The following is a 20343-nucleotide window of genomic DNA, read 5'->3' as shown; positions in this document are numbered from 1 at the left end:
TATTTTTATTTGCTAACTCGGGAACCCTACGATTGCAGCAGAGAGATTGTACATATTACTCCAAATCACATAGCTAATAGAATGTGGAGCTTGGCTTTGAAATTATGTGCATCATACTCTTCAAGATCATGTGTTTCTAGTTCATAGACACAATAAAACTTAGCACAATGCAGTAGCATTGCAAGAAGTCATCTACTTGTTCTGTAAAAAAGGTTATAAAAATGGAAGAATGTCTTATTTGTTTCAGAGGTACAGGTCTGTGATTCATCAGTCTTACACAATTCACAGCGCTCACCACAGCACATACCCTCCCCAATGTCCTTCACCCAGACACCCCATCCCTCCACCCCCCACCACTCCAGCAACCCTCAGTTTGTTTCCTGAGATTAACAATTCCTCATAGCAGTGAGATCATATGATACATGTCTTTCTCTGGGGGGAAATCGGAGGGGGAGACAAACCATGAGAGACTGTGGACTCTGAGAAACAAACTGAGGGTTCTAGAGGGGAGAGGGGAAGGGGGATGGGTTAGCCTGGTGAAGGGTATTAAAGAGGGCACGTATTGAATGGAGCACTGGGTGTTACACGCAAACAATGAATCATGGAACACTACATCAAAAACGAATGATGTAATGTATGGTGATTAACATAACATAAAAAAAACTAATGATGCAATGTGTGGTGATTAACATAATAAAATAAAATTAAAATAAATAAATAAATAAAATAAAATGTTCTCATTGTGAAGAAAAAAAAAAGGGAAGAATTACGGCCAGTTTTGACTGCTGAGCCCAACTCCATTCCCATTATGTATGAAGGAAGATTCTGGAGATGAAAAGAACATTCTAGCGATGGTGGTGATGGTGAAGTGTTTTCCCATTCCACTATTCTGTGCAAGGGTGATAAGGGATAGAGGGGGCATAGCCATTTTGGTTTTGCTGGGCAGTAGGTGAGGGCATCGATGTAATAAATGATAAAAGTACAATTTCTACTAGGTCTAATCATTATAAAAATATTTTTGCTGACATTCACCTTTTTCCAAAAGCAATATGGCTCCCAGGTACCATGACCCTTAAATCTCAATAGTTCTTTTGAGCTCCGTCATTCATGATGTTACCAGACGTTCCCCTGAAGCACCTCTCGTATTTTCCTTTCCTTTTCCATTTCCCCATCCATAATCCCAATTCAGGCCCTCAAAACTATACTCCCATATGCCTGCAGCATTTCCTAGCTTGTTTTCTCACTTTGAACTACCCATCCCCATTTAACTGTCCTGGATGTATATAAATTCACAAGTGTAAAGTCACCCAATACGACCTATCCAGTCATATGCTTAACACATCTGCCATTCAGAGGTGGGTCTAAGATAAATTTTAATCAATCTGATACTTAAGTTGTTTCCTTTGTTTAAATATCTCCTCTCATATCTACTCAATAAAAAAGTCATAAATGTCAGGCCAAGTAAGTAAAACAGTGAAGCTGGATTGGAGTTTGCATTTTAAACACACGTGGATATTCTTCACTTCCACAAAATATTTTTTCCCCATTTTTCTTAAGAATATGGCCCTCTTGCACGTATTGCATGGAGCACTGGGTGTTATACGCAAACAATGAATCATGGAACACTACATCAAAAACTAATGATGTATTGTATGGTGATTAACATAACATAATAAAATTTTTAAAATCTTAAAAAAAAAAAAGAATATGGCCCTCTTGTTCTACTTCAAAAAATTCCTCTTTGTGGCTGAGACAACCACACAGAGAAATTCGCAGCTGTAGGAAAGACAGTGTGTGTGGACAGTGCCATCCAGACTGACAACTCTGGAGACATGGAACTGTGGGACGAGGTTGTGCGCCCCCTGTCCACAGGGCAGCTGCTACTCAGGTCAGATAACTAGCATCGTATATTGTCAGAGTATGTCTGATATTTTCTCATGATCACACTGACTCTATGCATTTTTTGACGAGAATGTCAGAGAAATGATGTGCCTTTCTCAGTGCATCATATCAGGAGGTCCATGATATCTGTCTCTCATTACATTTGGGTAAGGTGGTATCTTCCAAGTCTCTCCATTGTAAAGTTACTATTTCCTCCTCTGTAATTCATATGTATATTGTTAGGAAATACTTTGAAATGATGCAAATATCCCATTTCTCATCATAATTTTGCACATGTAATTTTAGCATCAATTGATGATTTTTGCCTGAAAAATGTTACTGTGTTGTTTGTTAAAAGGTGGTTTTCTATTCTTATTTTCCTTTCTACATTTGTTCATTGGAATTCTACCATTAGGAAAAGCTGCACCTTCTCTCCCACTTATTTATTTTATTCAGTTATTTACTTACCAGCATGAACTCATATTATTCAATAGATTAGAATTCATTATTATCATCATTTATTTTGTTGCTGAAACTGTCCAAGTTTTGATTCCTGGGAGCTCTTTTAAGTTGGCTTCTATGTTGTTTTGAAATCATGCCATTGATTTTTTATTACTTCCTTACTTTCTGGGACTGCAAAATATTCCAGGCTCCGCTTGCACTTCCCCTGGCCCAGATCTGTAATCAACCATTTCTCCAGGAGCACCGCTTACTTTTCTTGGGAAAATTGTATTTAGAAACCAAACTCTGGGCCCAACCTGTGTCGATTGCTACTCTGTCATTACACATTTGCAATTGTTTCTAGGCCCTCTCAGCAGACAGATGTAGGAAACACATACACGCACACACACACACCTCTATGTATTATAATTTCGGTCTATCTGTATATGTATTAAAAACCATTAGTTCATACTGATGCCCCTCTAAAACCAGAAGGTTCTTTGCAGCTTTTCCTTGTTCTATTTTTGTAACTTCTTTCTCCAACAATGGAAAAACTGGCTCTCATTATCTACAATATATTTACTTATTTGTTCAGTCCCAGTATACACATTAAGTAGTTTCAGAATTGGTAGTCATGCTCTAGAGTACATCAAGTATAGTGCTTTTTTGTCTTGAGTTTTATGGTGTATAATCCAAATATTGTTTCATATGATCACTTAGTTTAGTTGTTTTATTCCTCATCCCCCTAAGGTATGGTTATAGTTACCGTTAATTTTGGGTTCCTCCTACATCCTAATCATTATTTACTTATTTATTTAGTTAGCTTGGTTCTGAAATATTGCCATAACCAAAGGGTTAGAACTATACAAGTTTTACTCAGAGAAAAATCACTTCCTCATCCTTTTTACCCCATTCCCATCACTCATTCTTGACACCTGTTCTTACCTATATTATGTATGTTATTAATCTCATTAGTTTCTGGATTTTACTTCCAATATTTCTTTTTGAATAAATGAACATATAATGCAGAATTTCTTATACTCCCCCTTTCTTACATTCTATACTGTCAATAATCTTTTGTACTTTGCCTTGTCAATAATATCCTGTAACTCTTACCTTTTTTCTTTTTAAAGATTTGTTTATTTATTTGGGGGGGTGTTGCAGAGGGAGAAGGAGAGAGACAATCTCAAGCAGACTTCCTGCTGAGTGAGGAGCTTGATGAGGGGCTCAATCCCACGACCCTGAGATCATGACCTGAGCCGAAATAAAGAGTCAGATGCTTAATTGACTGAGCTACCCAGGCACCCCCCTGTAACTCTTTTCATAACAATTCCTAGAGATTTTCCTTATTCTTTATTTTATAGCTGCACAATATTTCATCATGTGGATGTACCATATTTTATTTAACCACCTCGCCTATGTATAGGCATTTTATAATTACAAACAATGTTGTATTAAATAATTATGTGCATATGTATTTAATATTGTTGGGAGGGCATATCTAGGACTAAAATTTTGATCTCCTGATGGCTGATTCAATTCTGTTCTAAATCAAATGATGCAACAGAATGTAATTAAGAGTACTCCTCAAACTAAAAAATGTAGTATACATATATACAACCAAATAATACTGTATTAACAGCATTATTTTCTTTCTCTAATCTAATTGTAACTGCTTTTGAGACAAGCAGTTCAGTTCAATAAAAACTTGTCCTTGACTACTTAACCAGATGGCTAATTTTGAAAATTAAGTGTGTTAAAATTCTACATTTCTAATCATACCTTCATTCACTAGTTTTTACTAAAAAATTAAATCTATTAGTTGTACAGTTTCTAGTCTTTAAAAACCCACTATTATACTAAATTATTTTTTCCATTTTATTTTTGTAGAGACAAGAGATAGAATTATAAACTGTAGTCCTAATTTGGCTCCTTCCAAACCCTAAATGTGGATGTCAAATAGGGTGGGAGCAGGTAAATAAGACTGCATGATGTCAGAAGCATTTTTCAGGTTGTCTGACACTTGTTAGAGGCTTAGGGGCTCTCCCCACTTCCTTGTTGGAGGAGTTACACTCAAATTCAGCTTCCTATGGAAGTGGAATTGTGGGTTGTCAGGCCCCTCAGGTCTCCACATTCTGAATAGCTAGTATTTTGAACTGTGAACAGGATGCTCCACAGTCTACCTAGCGTCCATCCCCAGGGCTGCCTCTCATGTGGGTTCAAGGAATCCCTAATGTAGCCCAGGCTAGTTCACCAGGAGACTGCCTTGAGATTTGGAAACCAGAAACTAGAGAGTGTTTTCCTTGTCTCTTCTTTCATCATGGACTACAAAGACCTACCATGAGACTACTGCCAGGTCCAACCAAGCCTCAGAAAAATCACTGGTGGGAATCTCCAAAGTTTTGGCGAAATGTCTGTCCTGGATTCTGCAATGTTAGCAGATTCAACTGTGCAAATCTATGCAGCAACAAGAACTTCAGGTCTGCCAAATGGTTACTTCTGAAATGGCTCCAAATATGTGCCTCATCTACTAACCAATTATGTCACTGATAATATATAAGGCAGAGTCTAATATGTCAGCAGTTTAGTAGGGACCATACTGTTTGGGTCAGGACCAGTTCAGAGTTTTTGAATTTGCATCATAACCTCTTTCTCTGTGATCACAGGAGTAAATAAAGCTTCAAACCATATTGCTGAACCCAACCTTCTAAAAATTATAATACTAAAGGTGATTTTTTTTTTTTTACACTTAAGCAACCGTAAAGAAAACAAAATTTGTCAAAAACACATAAAATAAGTTTCTAGGTGGTTGTGTTCTTATGTTCTTACCTCCTCGATCTCGGGCAGCTAAACTTTGACCCCTTCTTAATGTAATGTCCAATTGGTACATTCCGGGATCAGCCAAGGGGACATCTGCATTACTGGTTCCAGCAGTATTTATTTTCTGAAAAACAAGAAATATACAAAATATTAAATTTATTATCTCTTTCCTATTTCCTCTAGTGGGGGCCATATATAGCTTCACTCAAACTGGAAGAAGTAGTCAATAAAAGGAATCATCTTGTGCGTGGACCATGCCATAATCACCCAGTTCTCTGAAGGTTTTTAAATTCATGAAGTTCTTTAGACTCAAAATAAAAACATGGCACTTATAGGAATTCTTGTTTTAACTCAGATTCAAGATAACAAATATAATATGAAAAACATTCCCCATGGATAGCCCCACATAATTCAACTATAAGGAAGACTACATAGGAATAGTGTCTGAAGTAAAAATACAATCAGTGATGAATGGAGAATAAAGGTATGCAAGAACAGTTTATTTCCATACAAGTGAGCTGACAATTAAAGTGATTTATTCAGGTAACTGTGTTGACTCATTTATCTATGCAAAAGGGTCATGCTGATAGATTACACATTTCTATTTCAATCCCAGCATAAAATATGATGTAATTATACAGAAATAAATTTACCCAGTATTTTGACAGTATTTGCAAGAAATAAATACTCAGTGGGACTAAATTTCTAATGCTGCTTTCTGTAGAATAAAAGTGCACAAGCTATTTCTAGAACTAAACATTTTTGCAAGACTATCCCTATAGGATATCTTTAGTAACAATATACTATTAATTTACAGGCATTAAGTTAAATAAACACTTGCAAGGGGAATAGCTATATTAAAACAACACAAAAGAAACAATAAAAATTGTATAGGTCACATTTTATACTTTATGCCACTTTGAATACAACAGGAAAACTGACTTTTCTTTACATATTGAAATGATTTTAAATTCCTATAATTTTTCTTCCAATTCAAAAAGAAATATTCTTTTGTTTTGGAATCATATGCATGGATAAGGTAAAAATTTAGATGCTGGTCTGGCTCTTCTAATTCTACAGTTCATATGAAATACAATTATAAAGCAGCTCTTTCCCCCCCATGCTTCAAGAGCAAGAAAGCAGCTTTCCTATAGGAGCAATTATCATTTAAAATAAGAAGGAGCACAACTTTGACAGATAACCCAAACTCCTCATCTCTCCTCTGGTAACAATAAGAAAGATTCCACTTCTTTTCATGGTACCCCTGTTCCAACGTGGTTCCCACAGTGGCTCAGGCTAGAAATCAATGAGCTCCCCTTGACTTCCTCATTTCCCTCTCCACCACATGCACAAAGTTGCCAAATCCCGTCCACTCCCTTTCCACCACCATTCCATCTCCCAATTGTCTTTTTTTTAAAATTTTTATTGTTATGTTAATCACCATACATTACATCATTAGTTTTTGATGTAGTGTTCCATGATTCATTGCTTGTGCATAACACCCAATGCTCCATGCAGAACGTGCCCTCCTCAATACCCATCACCAGGCCAACCCATCCTCCCACCCCTCTCCCCTCTAGAACGCTCAGTTTGTTTTTCAGAATCCATCGCCTCTCATGGTTTGTGTGGGGGCCATATATAGCTTCACTCAAATGATTTCCCTCCCTTCATTCTTCCCCTCCTGCTATCTTCTTCTTTTTCTTTTAATTCCTATTACCCCTAATTTGGATCCGGCCTTGGACAAGAGAGCAACAAAGGTGAGATGATTGTCTTGCTCTTCTCTCAAACATCGGCTTTTCCCACCTCCTTGGCGTTACCAATTCTAACGATTTAGGGTATATCCTTCCACATTTTGAAGGGCTTGTACAAACACAGATACATATAGGTTTATTTTTCTTTGGTTGAGTTTTCAGTTTTTGTCTTTTAAAAGGATAATACTATATTTTGCCTATTATTTCACAATTTATTTAACTTAAAAATGTCACGGGCACTTTGCTAATCAATACATATGGCTCTATTTTTTTTTCAAGGTACATCATTTTCCACAGTGTGGGGTACCGTAATCATAATTTCTTCAATTATTTCTCTATTGATGAACACGTGAGCTGGTTTCGGTACTTGCCACTACGAGGATTTGCACTTTTATTTCAACTTCTTGAAAAACAGTTTGTATGTGGGTCTAAAATAAGAAAATTTAAATTCAAATCCAGAAAGCATTTGTTAAAGCTCGAAGTATGTTCCAAGCCTTTTGTTAGGTTCTTGTATATACATTATTTCAAAATAAACAAGCCCATTAATAAATACTTACTATAGATAGACTTACCACTTTCTAAGAAATGTAATAAAATCTATAGGGAAGGAGACATATTCTACCCACTCTGCATCCTCTCTAGTATTTTGATAGGTATTTTAAAGGCAGAAAAGTTTGAATGTTCAGATGGCCGCATATTTTGTAGTTTTCATTGTTCTATGCAGTGCCTCTTGAAGTTTAGAGTTAATAATTTATAGGGTATCTGGTATAATATTTTAAAATGTATATTATACTATATGGGCAAGGAAGGAATTTTCAAAGATAATTTTACCTATATTAGGTTTTTTACTTTCGTTGTTTTAGAATTTAATACTTGGTTAAGAGATAACTTCACTGGATTTATATTTACTGGCTTTTTAAAGCCTGAATAATATTCCTCTGTGTGTGTGTGTGTGTGTGTGTGTGTGTATCACATTTTCTTTATCCATTCATCCAATGATAAGCATTTAGGTTGTTTTTTATCTTGGCTATTGTGAACAACGTTATAATGAACTTGGGAATGTAGATCTCTCTCCAAGATACTGATTTCCTTTGCTTTGAATAAATACCTGCCCTCCTCCTCTTGTTCTCCGTGTCTTCCTTCCCAGTCTTCAAGGGTCATTTCATTAGCACTTATATCTTTCTTGTTCATTATCACATTCTATCTCAAATGTCATATTTGTCATTTTAGATTGTAAACTTTTAAAATCAGGGAATAGAGTGTTAGAGAATCAAACTGAAAACAAATCATGACAGGCAATGAAAAGAGAAAAATGTCTTTTTTTTTTTTTTTTGACGTCTTTAAGGACACATGATCTAGCTGAACAGACACAGACATGGGGATAAATGACAAAGTTGGGTTTCATAGGTGGTTTGTTTCCTCTCTTTTTCTGTTTTGGCACCTTTTGTCATGAGGAACATAAGTGTACCCTTAGAATCTTTTTCTAATATATAGTGCTATAGGCTGCCATTACCAATTAGTCAGAATTGGCACTTATAATGAAACCCTGTCCACTCAAGAGCTGTAATTAAAGACAGACTGCCGCAGTGGAGTTATTAAGTCATTGAGAGAACAGGAAAGAAAGACCAATTATAATGTGAGAAGAATCTGAGGTGACCTCAGAGAGAGGTCAATGGATCAGGGTGTGAAAATATGGGTAGGAGTTTGACAAGTGAAGATTTGGAAGAAGGGAGGATGGACCAGAGGGGGCATCACTGGATAGTGTGAGAAATGAGGTAGAAAGGAAGACTCGTGTACTGTGACACCAGGCTGAGGAGAGTTTCAACCCATGGGCAACATGAAACCATCCCAGGTTTTGAAGAGAGAAGCAGTAATAACCAAGCCTTGTTTAACAAACACTTATTGCCTATCTGCTCTGGCCTAAGTGCTTAGATTTCAGAAATAATCAAAACCAGGCCTTTTCTTTCCACAGGATAGAAGACAGAAGAGAAATCCTGTGGATATAGAAGTTTTTTAAAGTTTTTTTTTTTTAAGATTTTTTTTTTAATTTATTTATTTGACAGAGAGAGACATAGCGAGAGCAGGAACACAAGCAGGGGGAGTGGGAGAGGGAGAAGCAGGCTCCCCGCTGAGCAGGGAGCCCGATGCGGGGCTTGATCCCAGGACCCTGAGATCATGACCTGAGCCGAAGGCAGACGCTTAACGACTGAGCCACCCAGGCGCCCCTTTTTAAAGGTTTTATAAAGTCAAGTTTAAGTCACAAGGGTCGGATCTGGTCAGTGGTAATGGAAATAAAAAGTGAATTTGAGAGATATCGAGGAGATTCAATCAACTAAATTTGTCATCTGACAAGATGTGGGAGATAGGGCAATGGATGGATGAGTCACACAGAAGTCTGAGCTGAGCCTCTGGGAGAAGGGTGGTGCCAGCAGTGTGAGAGGAGAAGCAAGCTCCAAGCCACCACAGGGAAAACTTCCAGGGAGACCTCCAACTCTCTAAAAGAAGGATGTCAAGAACTTAAGAAGATCTAGAGAGTCATCTCTCCTCAGGCTCACTGAAGTGGCTCCCAGAAGAAAACTGGTAGGCTAATTATAGGGAGATACTAGAAATACATTTTTTTATTGTAAAGTATCTTTCTAAAAATGTTTATTAAGTCCCCAAATGTTAACATGTATTAGGAAAGAGATATCTGAAGTGCTAGGTACATATACAGCTCTAAAACAAGCTTTGGCATTTTAAACATATTTTTTTTTTCAAATTTAACACTTATTTAGTGACTATTATGGGAACTTCAAATAGATCCTTCTTCTCCCCAAACTGTCATGCTCCACACTTAGTTGCTCTGTTTAAACTACTTTATTGAGGTATGACTGATGTGTAAAAAGCTATACATACATAATATACAATTGGGTGAGTTTGGGGATAAGATACATCTGTGTAACCATCACTGCCATCAAGGCTGCCAACATATCCAGCACCTCCCAGAGTTTCCTCCCACCTCCTTTAGTTTTATTATCATTTGTTTGTTTGTGGTCAGAATACTTACTAAGAGATCTACCCTCTTAGAGAATTATAAATATATGACACAGTATTGTTAGCCAGAGGCATTGTGCTCTACAGCAGATCTCCAGAATGTATTCATCCTGCGTAAGTGAAACTTTGTACCCTTTGACCATTATCACCTCATTTTCCCCTCTCCCTTGCCCCTGGCAATCACCATTCTCTGCTTCTATAAGTTTGACTATTTTAGATTCTACATGTAAGTGAGATCATACAGTATTTGTCTTTCTATGTTTGGCTTATTTCACTTAGCATAATGTTCTTCAAGTCTATTCATGTTGTCACAAATGGAAGATTTTCCTTCTTTTTTTTTTTTTTAAAACATGGAATGTTATTCTATTGTATACATACAATAAATTTTCCTTTATCCATTCATCCATCAATGGGCATTTAGGTCATTTCCATATCTTGGCTATTATGAATACTACAATACACATGGGAATGCAGGTATCCCTTCGCAATCTTGACTTAAATTCCTTCGCACAAATCTCCAGAAGTGCGATTGCTGGGTCATGTGGAACCACAAAAGACCCCAAATAACCAACACAACCTTGAGAAAGAACAAATCTGGAGGCATGACACTTTCTACAGTGATCAAAATAGTATAGTACTGGCAAAAAACCAGATATATAAACCAATGGAACAAAATAAAAGGCCCAGAAAGAAACCCATACATCAGAGAAGAAACCCAACGTCAACTAATCTTCTGTAAAGGCACCAAGAACAGAAAGTGGGGAAAGGATAGCCACTTTAGTACATGGTGTTGTTAAAACTGGATATCCACACGCAAAAGAATGAAATTAACCCTTATCTTACACCATATGTGAAAATCAGCTCAAAATGGATTAAAGACTTAATTACAAGATCTGAAGCTGTAAAACTCCCAGAAAAAAACATGGAAAAAAGCCCCTCAATATTGGTCTTGGCAATGAGTTTTTGGATATGACACCAAAGCACAGGCAACAAAAGCAGAAATAGACCAGTGGGACTACATCAAATTAAAAAGCTTCTGCGGACGGGGCGCCTGGGTGGCTCAGATGGTTAAGCGTCTGCCTTCAGCTCAGGTCATGATCCCAGGGTCCTGGGATCGAGTCCCGCATCGGGCTCCCTGCTAGGCGGGGAGCCTGCTTCTCTCCCTCTGCCTCTGCCTCTCTCTCTCTGACTTTCATGAATAAATAAATAAAAAAAAATTAAAAAAAAAAAAAAGCTTCTGCGGAGCAAAAGAAGCAATCAGCAAAATGAAGATAACCTATGGAATGGGAAAAATATTTATAAACCATATGCCCAATAAGGGATTAATATCCAGAGTACATGAGGAACTCATACAACTCGATAGCAAAAAAAACACACAAACTAGTTTGATTAAGAATTGGGCAAAGACCTGAATAGACGTTTCTCCAAAGAAGACATACAAATGGCCAACAAATATATGAAATGGCGCTCAACATCACTATCAGGAAAAGCTAATCAAAACCACAATGAGATTTCACATCATGCCTTTTAGGATGGCTATTATTAAAAAAAATAAAAGATAACAAATGCTGGTGAGAATATGGAGAAGAGGAATCCTTGTACACCTTTGGTGGGAATGTAAAATAAATGCCTAGCTCAAAGTCTGAAATTCAGGTTTCTAGCCACAGGTAGAGGATTAGGGAGGTTTCTGTGACAACAGTCCAAGTTTTGGGACTGATAAGGCCAAAAGTAGATGCAATATTTGAAGTTGTACATTTTGAGTAAAAGTCAGAACTTTATCAGGTCACTTATGGGAAAGTCAGAAAAAGAATGTGGAAGAGAGGGTCTCTGAGAATTTGAAAGGAAGCATTTGGAGGGATTATGTCCAGAGCACCCATGTCTTCTACTCCACCCAGCCACTATCTTTGCAGAAGCCCTTCCTCCATGTTCCTGGCTCGCTTGAAGCCGGGCAGTTACCATCAATGATAATGTCAAATTTCCCAACCCTTCTTTCCCTCATTTAAACAGATTAGTGGTTCTCAACCTTGAAGGCTTTGGCTGGGCACCTGGAAACTCTGCGGGTGGGACCCAGGCAGCAGTATTTTCTCTTACAGGTCCTAGATGATTTCAATATGCAGCCTAACCTGGCCCATTGTGCTAATTATAAAAGCAAGTCTTTGAGAAGGCTTATCTACAAAGAATTTCCAGACTTTTAAAATGTATATCATGAAACACTTGCAAAATACATGGGGGAATCAATCTGAGGGTCCCTCTTACTTGGAGCTCTGCTGCTTAGGAGGCCTTTTTACCCAGGTAAGAAAGCTTCCACCAGAAGATATAATGGTGCTGATGGATTGAAACTTGAGAGTGCCACCTTGATTTTTTGAGATTTTCATTAGAGGCAAAAAAGTGGGGTTACTCTGACAGCTGGGGTGGTTGATCATTATCAATAGGAAGTGGAGATACTGTAGCAGTGTACAAGGAAGGAGAAGAATGTCTGCATTCTAGGAGATTTTCTTGAATGCTCCTAGAACTGCCATGCGCAGTGGATGGCAGATTGGCTCGGTTTTTCAGTATGTATTTCATACACTCAGGCCATGCTCCGTGCAGCTCTAACTTTCTCTCAACAAAATCCACTTAAAGTTAGAACTTCATGAAAGCTTTTACATTTTCAACTTTGCAAATTTAACAACCTTGTCAAGGATATCAAGAGGCATCATTGAGGATTTCTACTTAGTCATTACCATTTTCTACTTAGTCATCTCTCCTAGTTTCTATGACATTGAAGATATTTGCACAGTGGAAATCTCCGTCATATGGAAATCAAAAATTTTAAAAACTGAATTCTCAAAAACAGAACTCAAAAGCCCCTGAGGTATTCTCAGTTCAGTGAAGCTCCCTGATTCACTTACCATGGCAACATTATGATTAGTTGGAGGTCAGTGGATTAAATGATTTTAGAAATTGAAACCACACAATGGGGAAATCCATGGCAACCAATGGACATGCCCTACCAGGTATGTCAGTCACAGTGTCTGACTAATCCACAGCCCACCTTGAAAGAGCAGCTTATGCTTGATGTGAACTTAACTTCCTTGCCTCTTGTTCCTAGCCGATTAGATCTGTAGCTGGTTCTCTTAGCTAAGGGCAGACAATGCCAGGCTAGTCAATGATAGGTTGTAACATAGGAGTTATTAGGCAAAGGTTGTTTGTACCAAGTTTGAAGAGAAGAGAAAGTTAAAAGTGGCTGCTAAAACCCAAGGGTCATGACAGAGTGACTGGAGAGGCCATGATAACCCGTGTATAATTCCACACCAAGAAGGTGGTGCTATAACTAAGCAGAAGTACAGGGCAGAAAAAGTACATACAGTAGAAAGTAGAATGCCACCTTGTAGCAGGACATATAAACAGACCAACTAACCAAAGTCAAGTATGACAATGGCTGGGCAGGAGAGTGAATATCACATGATGTGATGAGCACTGGGGGTTATACGCAACTGAAAAATTATTGAACGCTACTCCTGAAACTAACGATGTATTCTATGTTGGCTAATCAAATTTAAATATTTTTTTTTTAAAAAAGGGGAGTGAGTATCTATGAGTTACTACTGTTGAAGTCCTGGAGTGGCTCTGGGACTTAAGGGCCAGCTGCTCCGGGCTCTGTGCTCTTGTATGGCTATGGTCTCCTTGGCTTTGCACGAGACAGGTGAAAGAAGCCCTTGGCTCTTACAACACAATAGATCAAGAAAAGAGAAGAGCAGGGCAGCTGGGTGGCTTAGTCATTAAGCGTCTGCCTTCGGCTCCGGTCATGGTCCCGGGGTCCTGGGATCAAGCCCTGCATCGGGCTCCCTGCTCGGTGGGGAGCCTGCTTCTCCCTCTCCCACTCCCCCTGCTTGTGTTCCTTCTCTCGTTTTGTCTCTCTCTGTCAAATAAATAAATAAAATCTTTAAAAAAAAAAAAAGAAAAAGAAAAGAGAAGAGCAACAAGAACGAGCACAGAAATAGGAAAGCAGTCAGGTAGCATGGGAAATCCATGGACACTCAGAATGCAGTAATACAGGAGGAAGTGAGCTGCACAGAGAGGCTGCAGATAGACAGAAATCACCCCATGCCTCAATTTCTTCCTTCCCCATACTGTGCAGTGTTAACTGATTTGAACTGATGCCCCTGAGATGCTAGCTCTCCACCCACGGGCCAAATAAGGTCAATGCTCTGCAATTACAAAGTGAGGATAACGTCATGTTTTTATTAATATTTGCAGCAAGAACTGGGGGAAAAGTCTTATGGTTAAGGTAATCATATAATTTATCATCGAAACCGAGAGTCAAAGGGAGTGCTTTTAATAATTATAGGCAAAACCAGGCATTAAGAAAACTGTCTCAGAGAAAGAACGATGCATGTTATAGTACTTAACAAGTTAGCCATGGGTTAACTAGAAAGATACACTAAGCTTCTTTCTGCTGATCATCTGGTCGCATCAAAGCTTTACGACTGTTCGTTTTAGAACTGAACTACAACCCTGGGTTGAATTCTGGAATTTTGATTTTGCAATAGTCCAAGTCAAACGAAATGGGCCTATAAATACTCAGGCCCACAAAATGGCAATATTTAACCACTACTGAAAACAGTACAAAACTCAGTACTCCCGGAATGTCTTTTCTGGGACTCCCACAACACTGATTACTCACCCTTGACTTGTCTGCTAAATTGACTTCTGTGGAGCATCACTTCATTATTGCAGATAACTTTTTCCACCCATACATACAGCATATAAAATAAGCCAAAGGAAAGCAAACAAAATTCTCTTTTCTCAATCTTTATATACATGGACCACTCCTTTTTGGAATCAGATCCTGTAACCAGCCTTTCTGTTAACCAGATGCAGACTTTGATGATGAGGGACGGGTGTGAGGTCTTCTATTTAACTTGAGCCCCAGATTCTTATCCCCTCTGCACCTTTGTTTTCTCTTTAACATGGAGCAGTATATACCTTACAAAGGACTGTTTCGATGATGGGATAAAATATGTAAAAGTGCTTTGTTAAATGTAAGAAATTATTTAACTGTAAGTAGTTATTTGGGGGCAGGAGGTGAGGAGAACTATTATAAAACAGAGGGAAGATTACAGGAGTGAAAACACAAAGACCTGTACACAGGCCTAATTATACTATTAACTCTGCTCTGAGGCAGAGGAAAAGGTTTTGGGCCTCTAGGGGCCTCATTTTCTTCTTTAAAAAAAGAAGCTTGTGAAAATGAAAGGAAATAATGTAATTTACAGTATTTGTCAAGAATCAAGTGATTTACAAAAGCAAAGCAGGGTTCTTCCTGCTTTTTAAAAATTATAATATATATTGTGTATATACTACTGCTTAGTGTTAACTGATGGCTAATCAGCGATTACAAAGTATATAATGCTTAAGGGCGCCTGGATGGCTCAGTTGGTTAAGCATCTGCCTTCAGCTCAGGTGATGATCCCAGGGTCCTGGGATTGAGTCCCACAGTGGGCTCCCTGCTCAGCAGGGAGCCTGCTTCTCCCTCTGCCCCTCCATCACTCATGTTTTTTTTCTCTCTCTCTCAAATAAATAATAAAAGGTTAAAAAAAAGTACATCAGGCTTAGGGTGACTCTTCTGCTTTCAGTGCTATTACTGGATGACCGTTATCGTTATTATTTCATCGAAATATTTGTCAAACCTGAGAGCATGGTAGATTTTATTTGTGTTAACTCTTCTGAACTTTCGTCTTTTGGTGAGTTCCCAAGCATACTCTTTCCTCCCCAAAGAAAATCAAGCTGCATTAAAGTGTGGAGCTACCAGCAAAAAAACCAGCTCCGAGAAGAAAAGATTTGTCAGAAAAAGGTATCATGGGATGCCTGGGTGGCTCACTCAGTTAAGCGTCTGCCTTCGGCTCAGGTCATGATCCCAGGGTCCTGGATTCATGCCCCACCTCAGGCTCCTTGCTCAGCTTGATCATCTCCTTCTCTCTCTCCCTCTGTCTGACAAATAAATAAAATAAAATTTAAAAATCCTTTAAAAAAAAGAAAAAGGCATCAATAAACAAATTGTTTAGTGATTTTATCTTCCTTGCCATGAATACTTTTGCCAATAAATGTTTTAATAAATTAGACCAGCTCTATGATTTCCAGAATTTGAGCAATGTGCACAGGAAAACATTTTGTTTCAGAGGACTTGAATTTCTGAGATTCCAGCAAACTGAGAGACAGCAGCTTGTGTAATAGATGTTATGCTTGATGCTAAACATTTGAGAAAATACTTGCAGTGTTTCTATCTGTTCATATCTATAAAACTGGTAGTGCAGGGATCCATTGCCTCATAGCTTTTATGGGATGAATAAAACTTCCTATAGACTTAAAAGCATATCTCTACTTCTTTTGGGACCATCCTACAGTTTTTACTTTTTTTTCTGTGGCTCACAAGCATTTTTTATTTGGGTTTCTTTTTGAGAACTCTATTATTTCTCTCAAAGTTAACTCCAGAAAACACCAAAAAACCAGAGTGATATTTTAGTATTCCTATCAGGTATCAATTTTGTGGGAATAGCCTATCAATCCTTATAGTAAAATTATATAGGAGTCTTTCCAAAGAATAATAAAAACCTCTAGGCAACATGAACTCTACTTTCTTTATTTCAACACTTAGTTTTCTTGGGAGAAAAGCATGGAGATGGTACTTTTTTTGAATGGGAAATTAACAAATTTTAGTAATTAATCTTTAACCACACACTCCCCCAAACGCCCAAAGTTGGTCTCATCCTCACTCAGCATTTCCCTCCCTCACTCATCCCCTCCCTCCCCGCCCCTCTTCCCTCACCTACTATTTATTTAATCCCCTACTGGATGCCCAGAGCAGAATTAATGTTATGGAGAACACAGATGTTTGATTATAGTCTTTGCTTTCAAAGACTACCATCGAAACAGTTTTGCATGTAAAGTTTAAATGCCACCATGGAAAAACAAGACAAGGTGTTTCATGGCAATAAATGAGAAGTCCTCTCCTCCTCCAACCTACTTCTTTTCCTTGGGTTTGAGGCATCATTATGGAATGCCTAGCCACCTAAGCTAGAAAACCTGCACTTATTACTCCTGGACCTGCAGGGGACAATCATGAAATCCTATCACCTCTTAAAAATGTTTCTTTGGTCAACCTTTTCCACCATTCCAGTCCATGTTTTATCTACTGCACAGGCCAAACCTCCATAACTTCCCTTCTGCTCTCAGACTCTAGTTTCTTCTGTTCATGGAGTCATTTAAAATGATTCTTATGGAACATTTTTAATCGTATGGGCAAATGCTTAGGAAAAAGCTGTGAGGGGGAAAGTATGACAAAAAACATGCATACAGAATGATATTAATTAGGTTAAATATATCTATGCATTGAGAAAGATCCAGGAAGGAAATATGACATGTTAATTGGGGTTATTCCTGTGGAAAATGATATGAAAGGCAATTTTACTTTCCTCCTGCTTTTCAAAAGTTTTCAAATTTTCCTACAAATGTATAGTATTATTGATCTAATAATTCAAAGACTTAAAAATAATACTGATTTCTGCTCTTTCTACCCTTTGATAACAGTATTAAGGATACTACGGAATGGAGTTCTATAAACTTGCTTTGATTTAATAAATGCCTTCACATGAGGTAAAGCACATCTATGCGCCACTCCCATTTACAGTTAAGATGAAACTCATGTATATTTTATCACTTTTAAACAATCTCATGGCTGCAGGTGCCCCAGTGTGGTTGAAGCAGGATCTCCTACGCTCAGCTGTGCAAATAGCAAGGCGTTCCTCACAGGTAAGACCAAAGCACAAACATGGAACTTCAGTGGATTCTGGCACAAAGGGGCCCTCAGTGATTACTGTGATTTTATTTCATTATTTTCCCTCTTTGCAAACGCTGGCAGAAGAAGTTATTAAGAGTTTTCAAGCAACAAAATAAATAATGCAGTACTGGATTATAATGCAAAGTTTAAAATAAATATCCACAATTCCATACTGATATAAACAAATGATTTGAATAAATAATTGAATAAAGAAATAAATGGGGAGGGGCACCTGGGTGGCTCAGTGGATTAAGCATCTGCCTTTGGCTCAGGTCATGATCCTTGGGTCCTGGGATCAACTCCTGCCTCCAGATCCCTGCTCAGCAGGGAGTCTGCTTCTCCCTCTCCCCCTGCCCCTCCCCCAACTTGTGCTCTCTCTCTCTCTCTCTCTCCTAAATAAACAAAATCTTTAAAAAAAAAGACAGAAAGAAATGGGGAGAATAGACAAATCTGTGGTACAAAAGAATTCAAAATAATTTACGTAGATACTGCTCCTCAAGGAGTTTGAGCATAACACCCCAGCTCTTAAATGTGGGCTGCATAGAGTGGCTTCCAAAGAGGAGAGGAAGGAGATACCTGATGAACACTACCTCAGCCAGGGGATCAAGGTTAAAATTAATGCAGAGAAGTCATGCTGACAGCATGTTCCCTTGTAGTCTGTGATGAGAATGGCACTTTACCTCTGTGGTCTTCCCAAAACATATAACCTCTGCCTAACCATGAGGAAGACACCAGACAAACCCAAACTGAAGGATATTCTATAAAATATCTGACCAGTACAACTCAAAACTATCAAGGTCATCAAAAACGGGGAAAGTCTGAAAAATGGTCACAGCCATGAGGAGCCTAAGGATACATGAAAATATTATAAGTGAAATGTGGTATCCTGGATGAGATCCTGGAACAGGAAATGGACCCTCAGTGAAAACTAAGGGTCTGAATAAAGTTTAGACTTTAGTTAATATTAATGTATCAAAACCAGTTCATCTGCTAGGACAAATGTACCATAGTAATTAATGTAATACGCAAGCATCAGGGGAAATCAAGGGTGAGATATATGGGAATCATCTTCATAACTTTTCTGTACATCTAAAAATACTCTAAAGTGAAAAGTTTTAAAAAGTTTTTATACAGCTAATTCTTTTGTGTAAATAACCCCAAGATAGTCCTTGGTAGGGGGCAACTATTCTAATTTGGTTTTTGCTTAGTAAGTATAATGATATACTTCCCAGAAGGCATTAGTGATAAATTAATCTAACCTGCCTCACCATCCCTTTCCTTCCCACATTTCACAGGGAAAACAGAATGATGGCGTAAAGGATACAGTTATATATTAATTATGTTTAATCAAAATAATTTTGTAGTATGACTGTTAATTCCAAATTTCCTACTCACTTTCAAAGGGAACGAGAGCAGATTCTAGTCAGATTTTTTTTTTCCTTTTAATTTCCATCATCCAATAGCTTAGGTTCTTACCTTACAAAATTAGGATAAAAATAGCACCTACCTGACAGAGTTGTTGTGAAAATTAAATAAAATAATATGTGTGAAACAGTATCTTGTGCTAAAAATGTAATATTTAGACCCTGCCTTTGTACTCTTAAGAAGATAGTGTGATTACAGATAAGGACATAAACTAAATGGTATGAAAGATAGATTGTATCTAGTTGAGATTTTAAGACACATTCACAAAGGAAGCAAAGTCTGAGCAGTTGCAGGAAATCATTTGTCAGGGATAAATATGGACATTTCTCAATTTTCACAGATTTTCAGAATCCTTCATCCATGAATAAAAATGCTCTGATCTGAGCATGATTTTGTGATGAAAGTATATTTGCAATTATTCTTACAGTGGGTGAGAAGGCTATGAGCAGAGGTATGAATAATAAGAAAGACAAGAAATCAAAAATACATTTCTATTTCCTTTTGCAATATGCTTTTACACTTGTTTGTGAGATTTCAAATTCTGAAATGTTACCACAGGACTGTTAATTTTATTTACTTGGCACATAGTCTGTCATAGAGAAAGGTATTTTATGAGGGTTTTCCATACATAAATAAAATCTATTGGATTAATAAACATTAAAGCAGGATCCGCTATAAATAAATAGTAAATCCTAGAAATCAAGAGTTGACTGTAGCAGTGAAGTAAATGCAATGAAAATAAATGCTTAGTTTGAATTATTCAATTAACTGATATTCTTTAAGTGTTCCAAAGACATTGCTAGAACAAAGTGAGTAACAGCTTAGGTGTCCTCAGTACTAATTGCAAAAAAGACATCTTCTAAACTGCCGAAACTTGAGTGATACCATATGAGTAGATAATGATGCTGGCTGTCACTTTGATTTTTTAAAACTTCCTCAGAGCTTAGCACTAAGTTGAAAATCCAAAATGGTCAAATGTCTCTCAGTAATAGGTATTTAGTGTAGGGAAACTTTGATTTATTACAGAAATATATACTATTCCCCTTGGCAAGCAGTTGTGTGTGTGTGTGCATGTATGTTTCCTGAAATGACTCTGCTTCTAATAAAAATTTTAACAAGTGTTTTTTGGTGTAAGTATTCCCTGAGCCTACCCAGGGACACAGATAACTTACTGCC

At 37.7% G+C, this 20343-nt stretch overlaps 1 protein-coding gene across 16 annotated transcripts in view; it reads right to left on the bottom strand.

Moving 5' to 3' along the window:
* The window catches only part of MCTP1 (multiple C2 and transmembrane domain containing 1), a 494794-nt gene that overhangs the window by 265447 nt on the left and 209004 nt on the right, over nucleotides 1-20343 (bottom strand). For all 16 annotated transcript variants that reach the window (XM_081826561.1, XM_081826545.1, XM_081826553.1 and 13 more), the window contains exon 2: nucleotides 5152-5266. In XM_081826561.1, the coding sequence (XP_081682687.1) occupies nucleotides 5152-5266 (115 nt within the window). The remainder of the gene's footprint in view (nucleotides 1-5151; nucleotides 5267-20343) is intronic.

Source organism: Leptonychotes weddellii, chromosome 7, assembly GCF_054177405.1.
Source record: "Leptonychotes weddellii isolate Sample4059 chromosome 7, ASM5417740v2, whole genome shotgun sequence".
NCBI lineage: Eukaryota > Metazoa > Chordata > Mammalia > Carnivora > Phocidae > Leptonychotes > Leptonychotes weddellii.
Note: the sequence above shows the minus strand (reverse complement) of the source record. Positions and strands in the feature narration are given on the sequence as shown.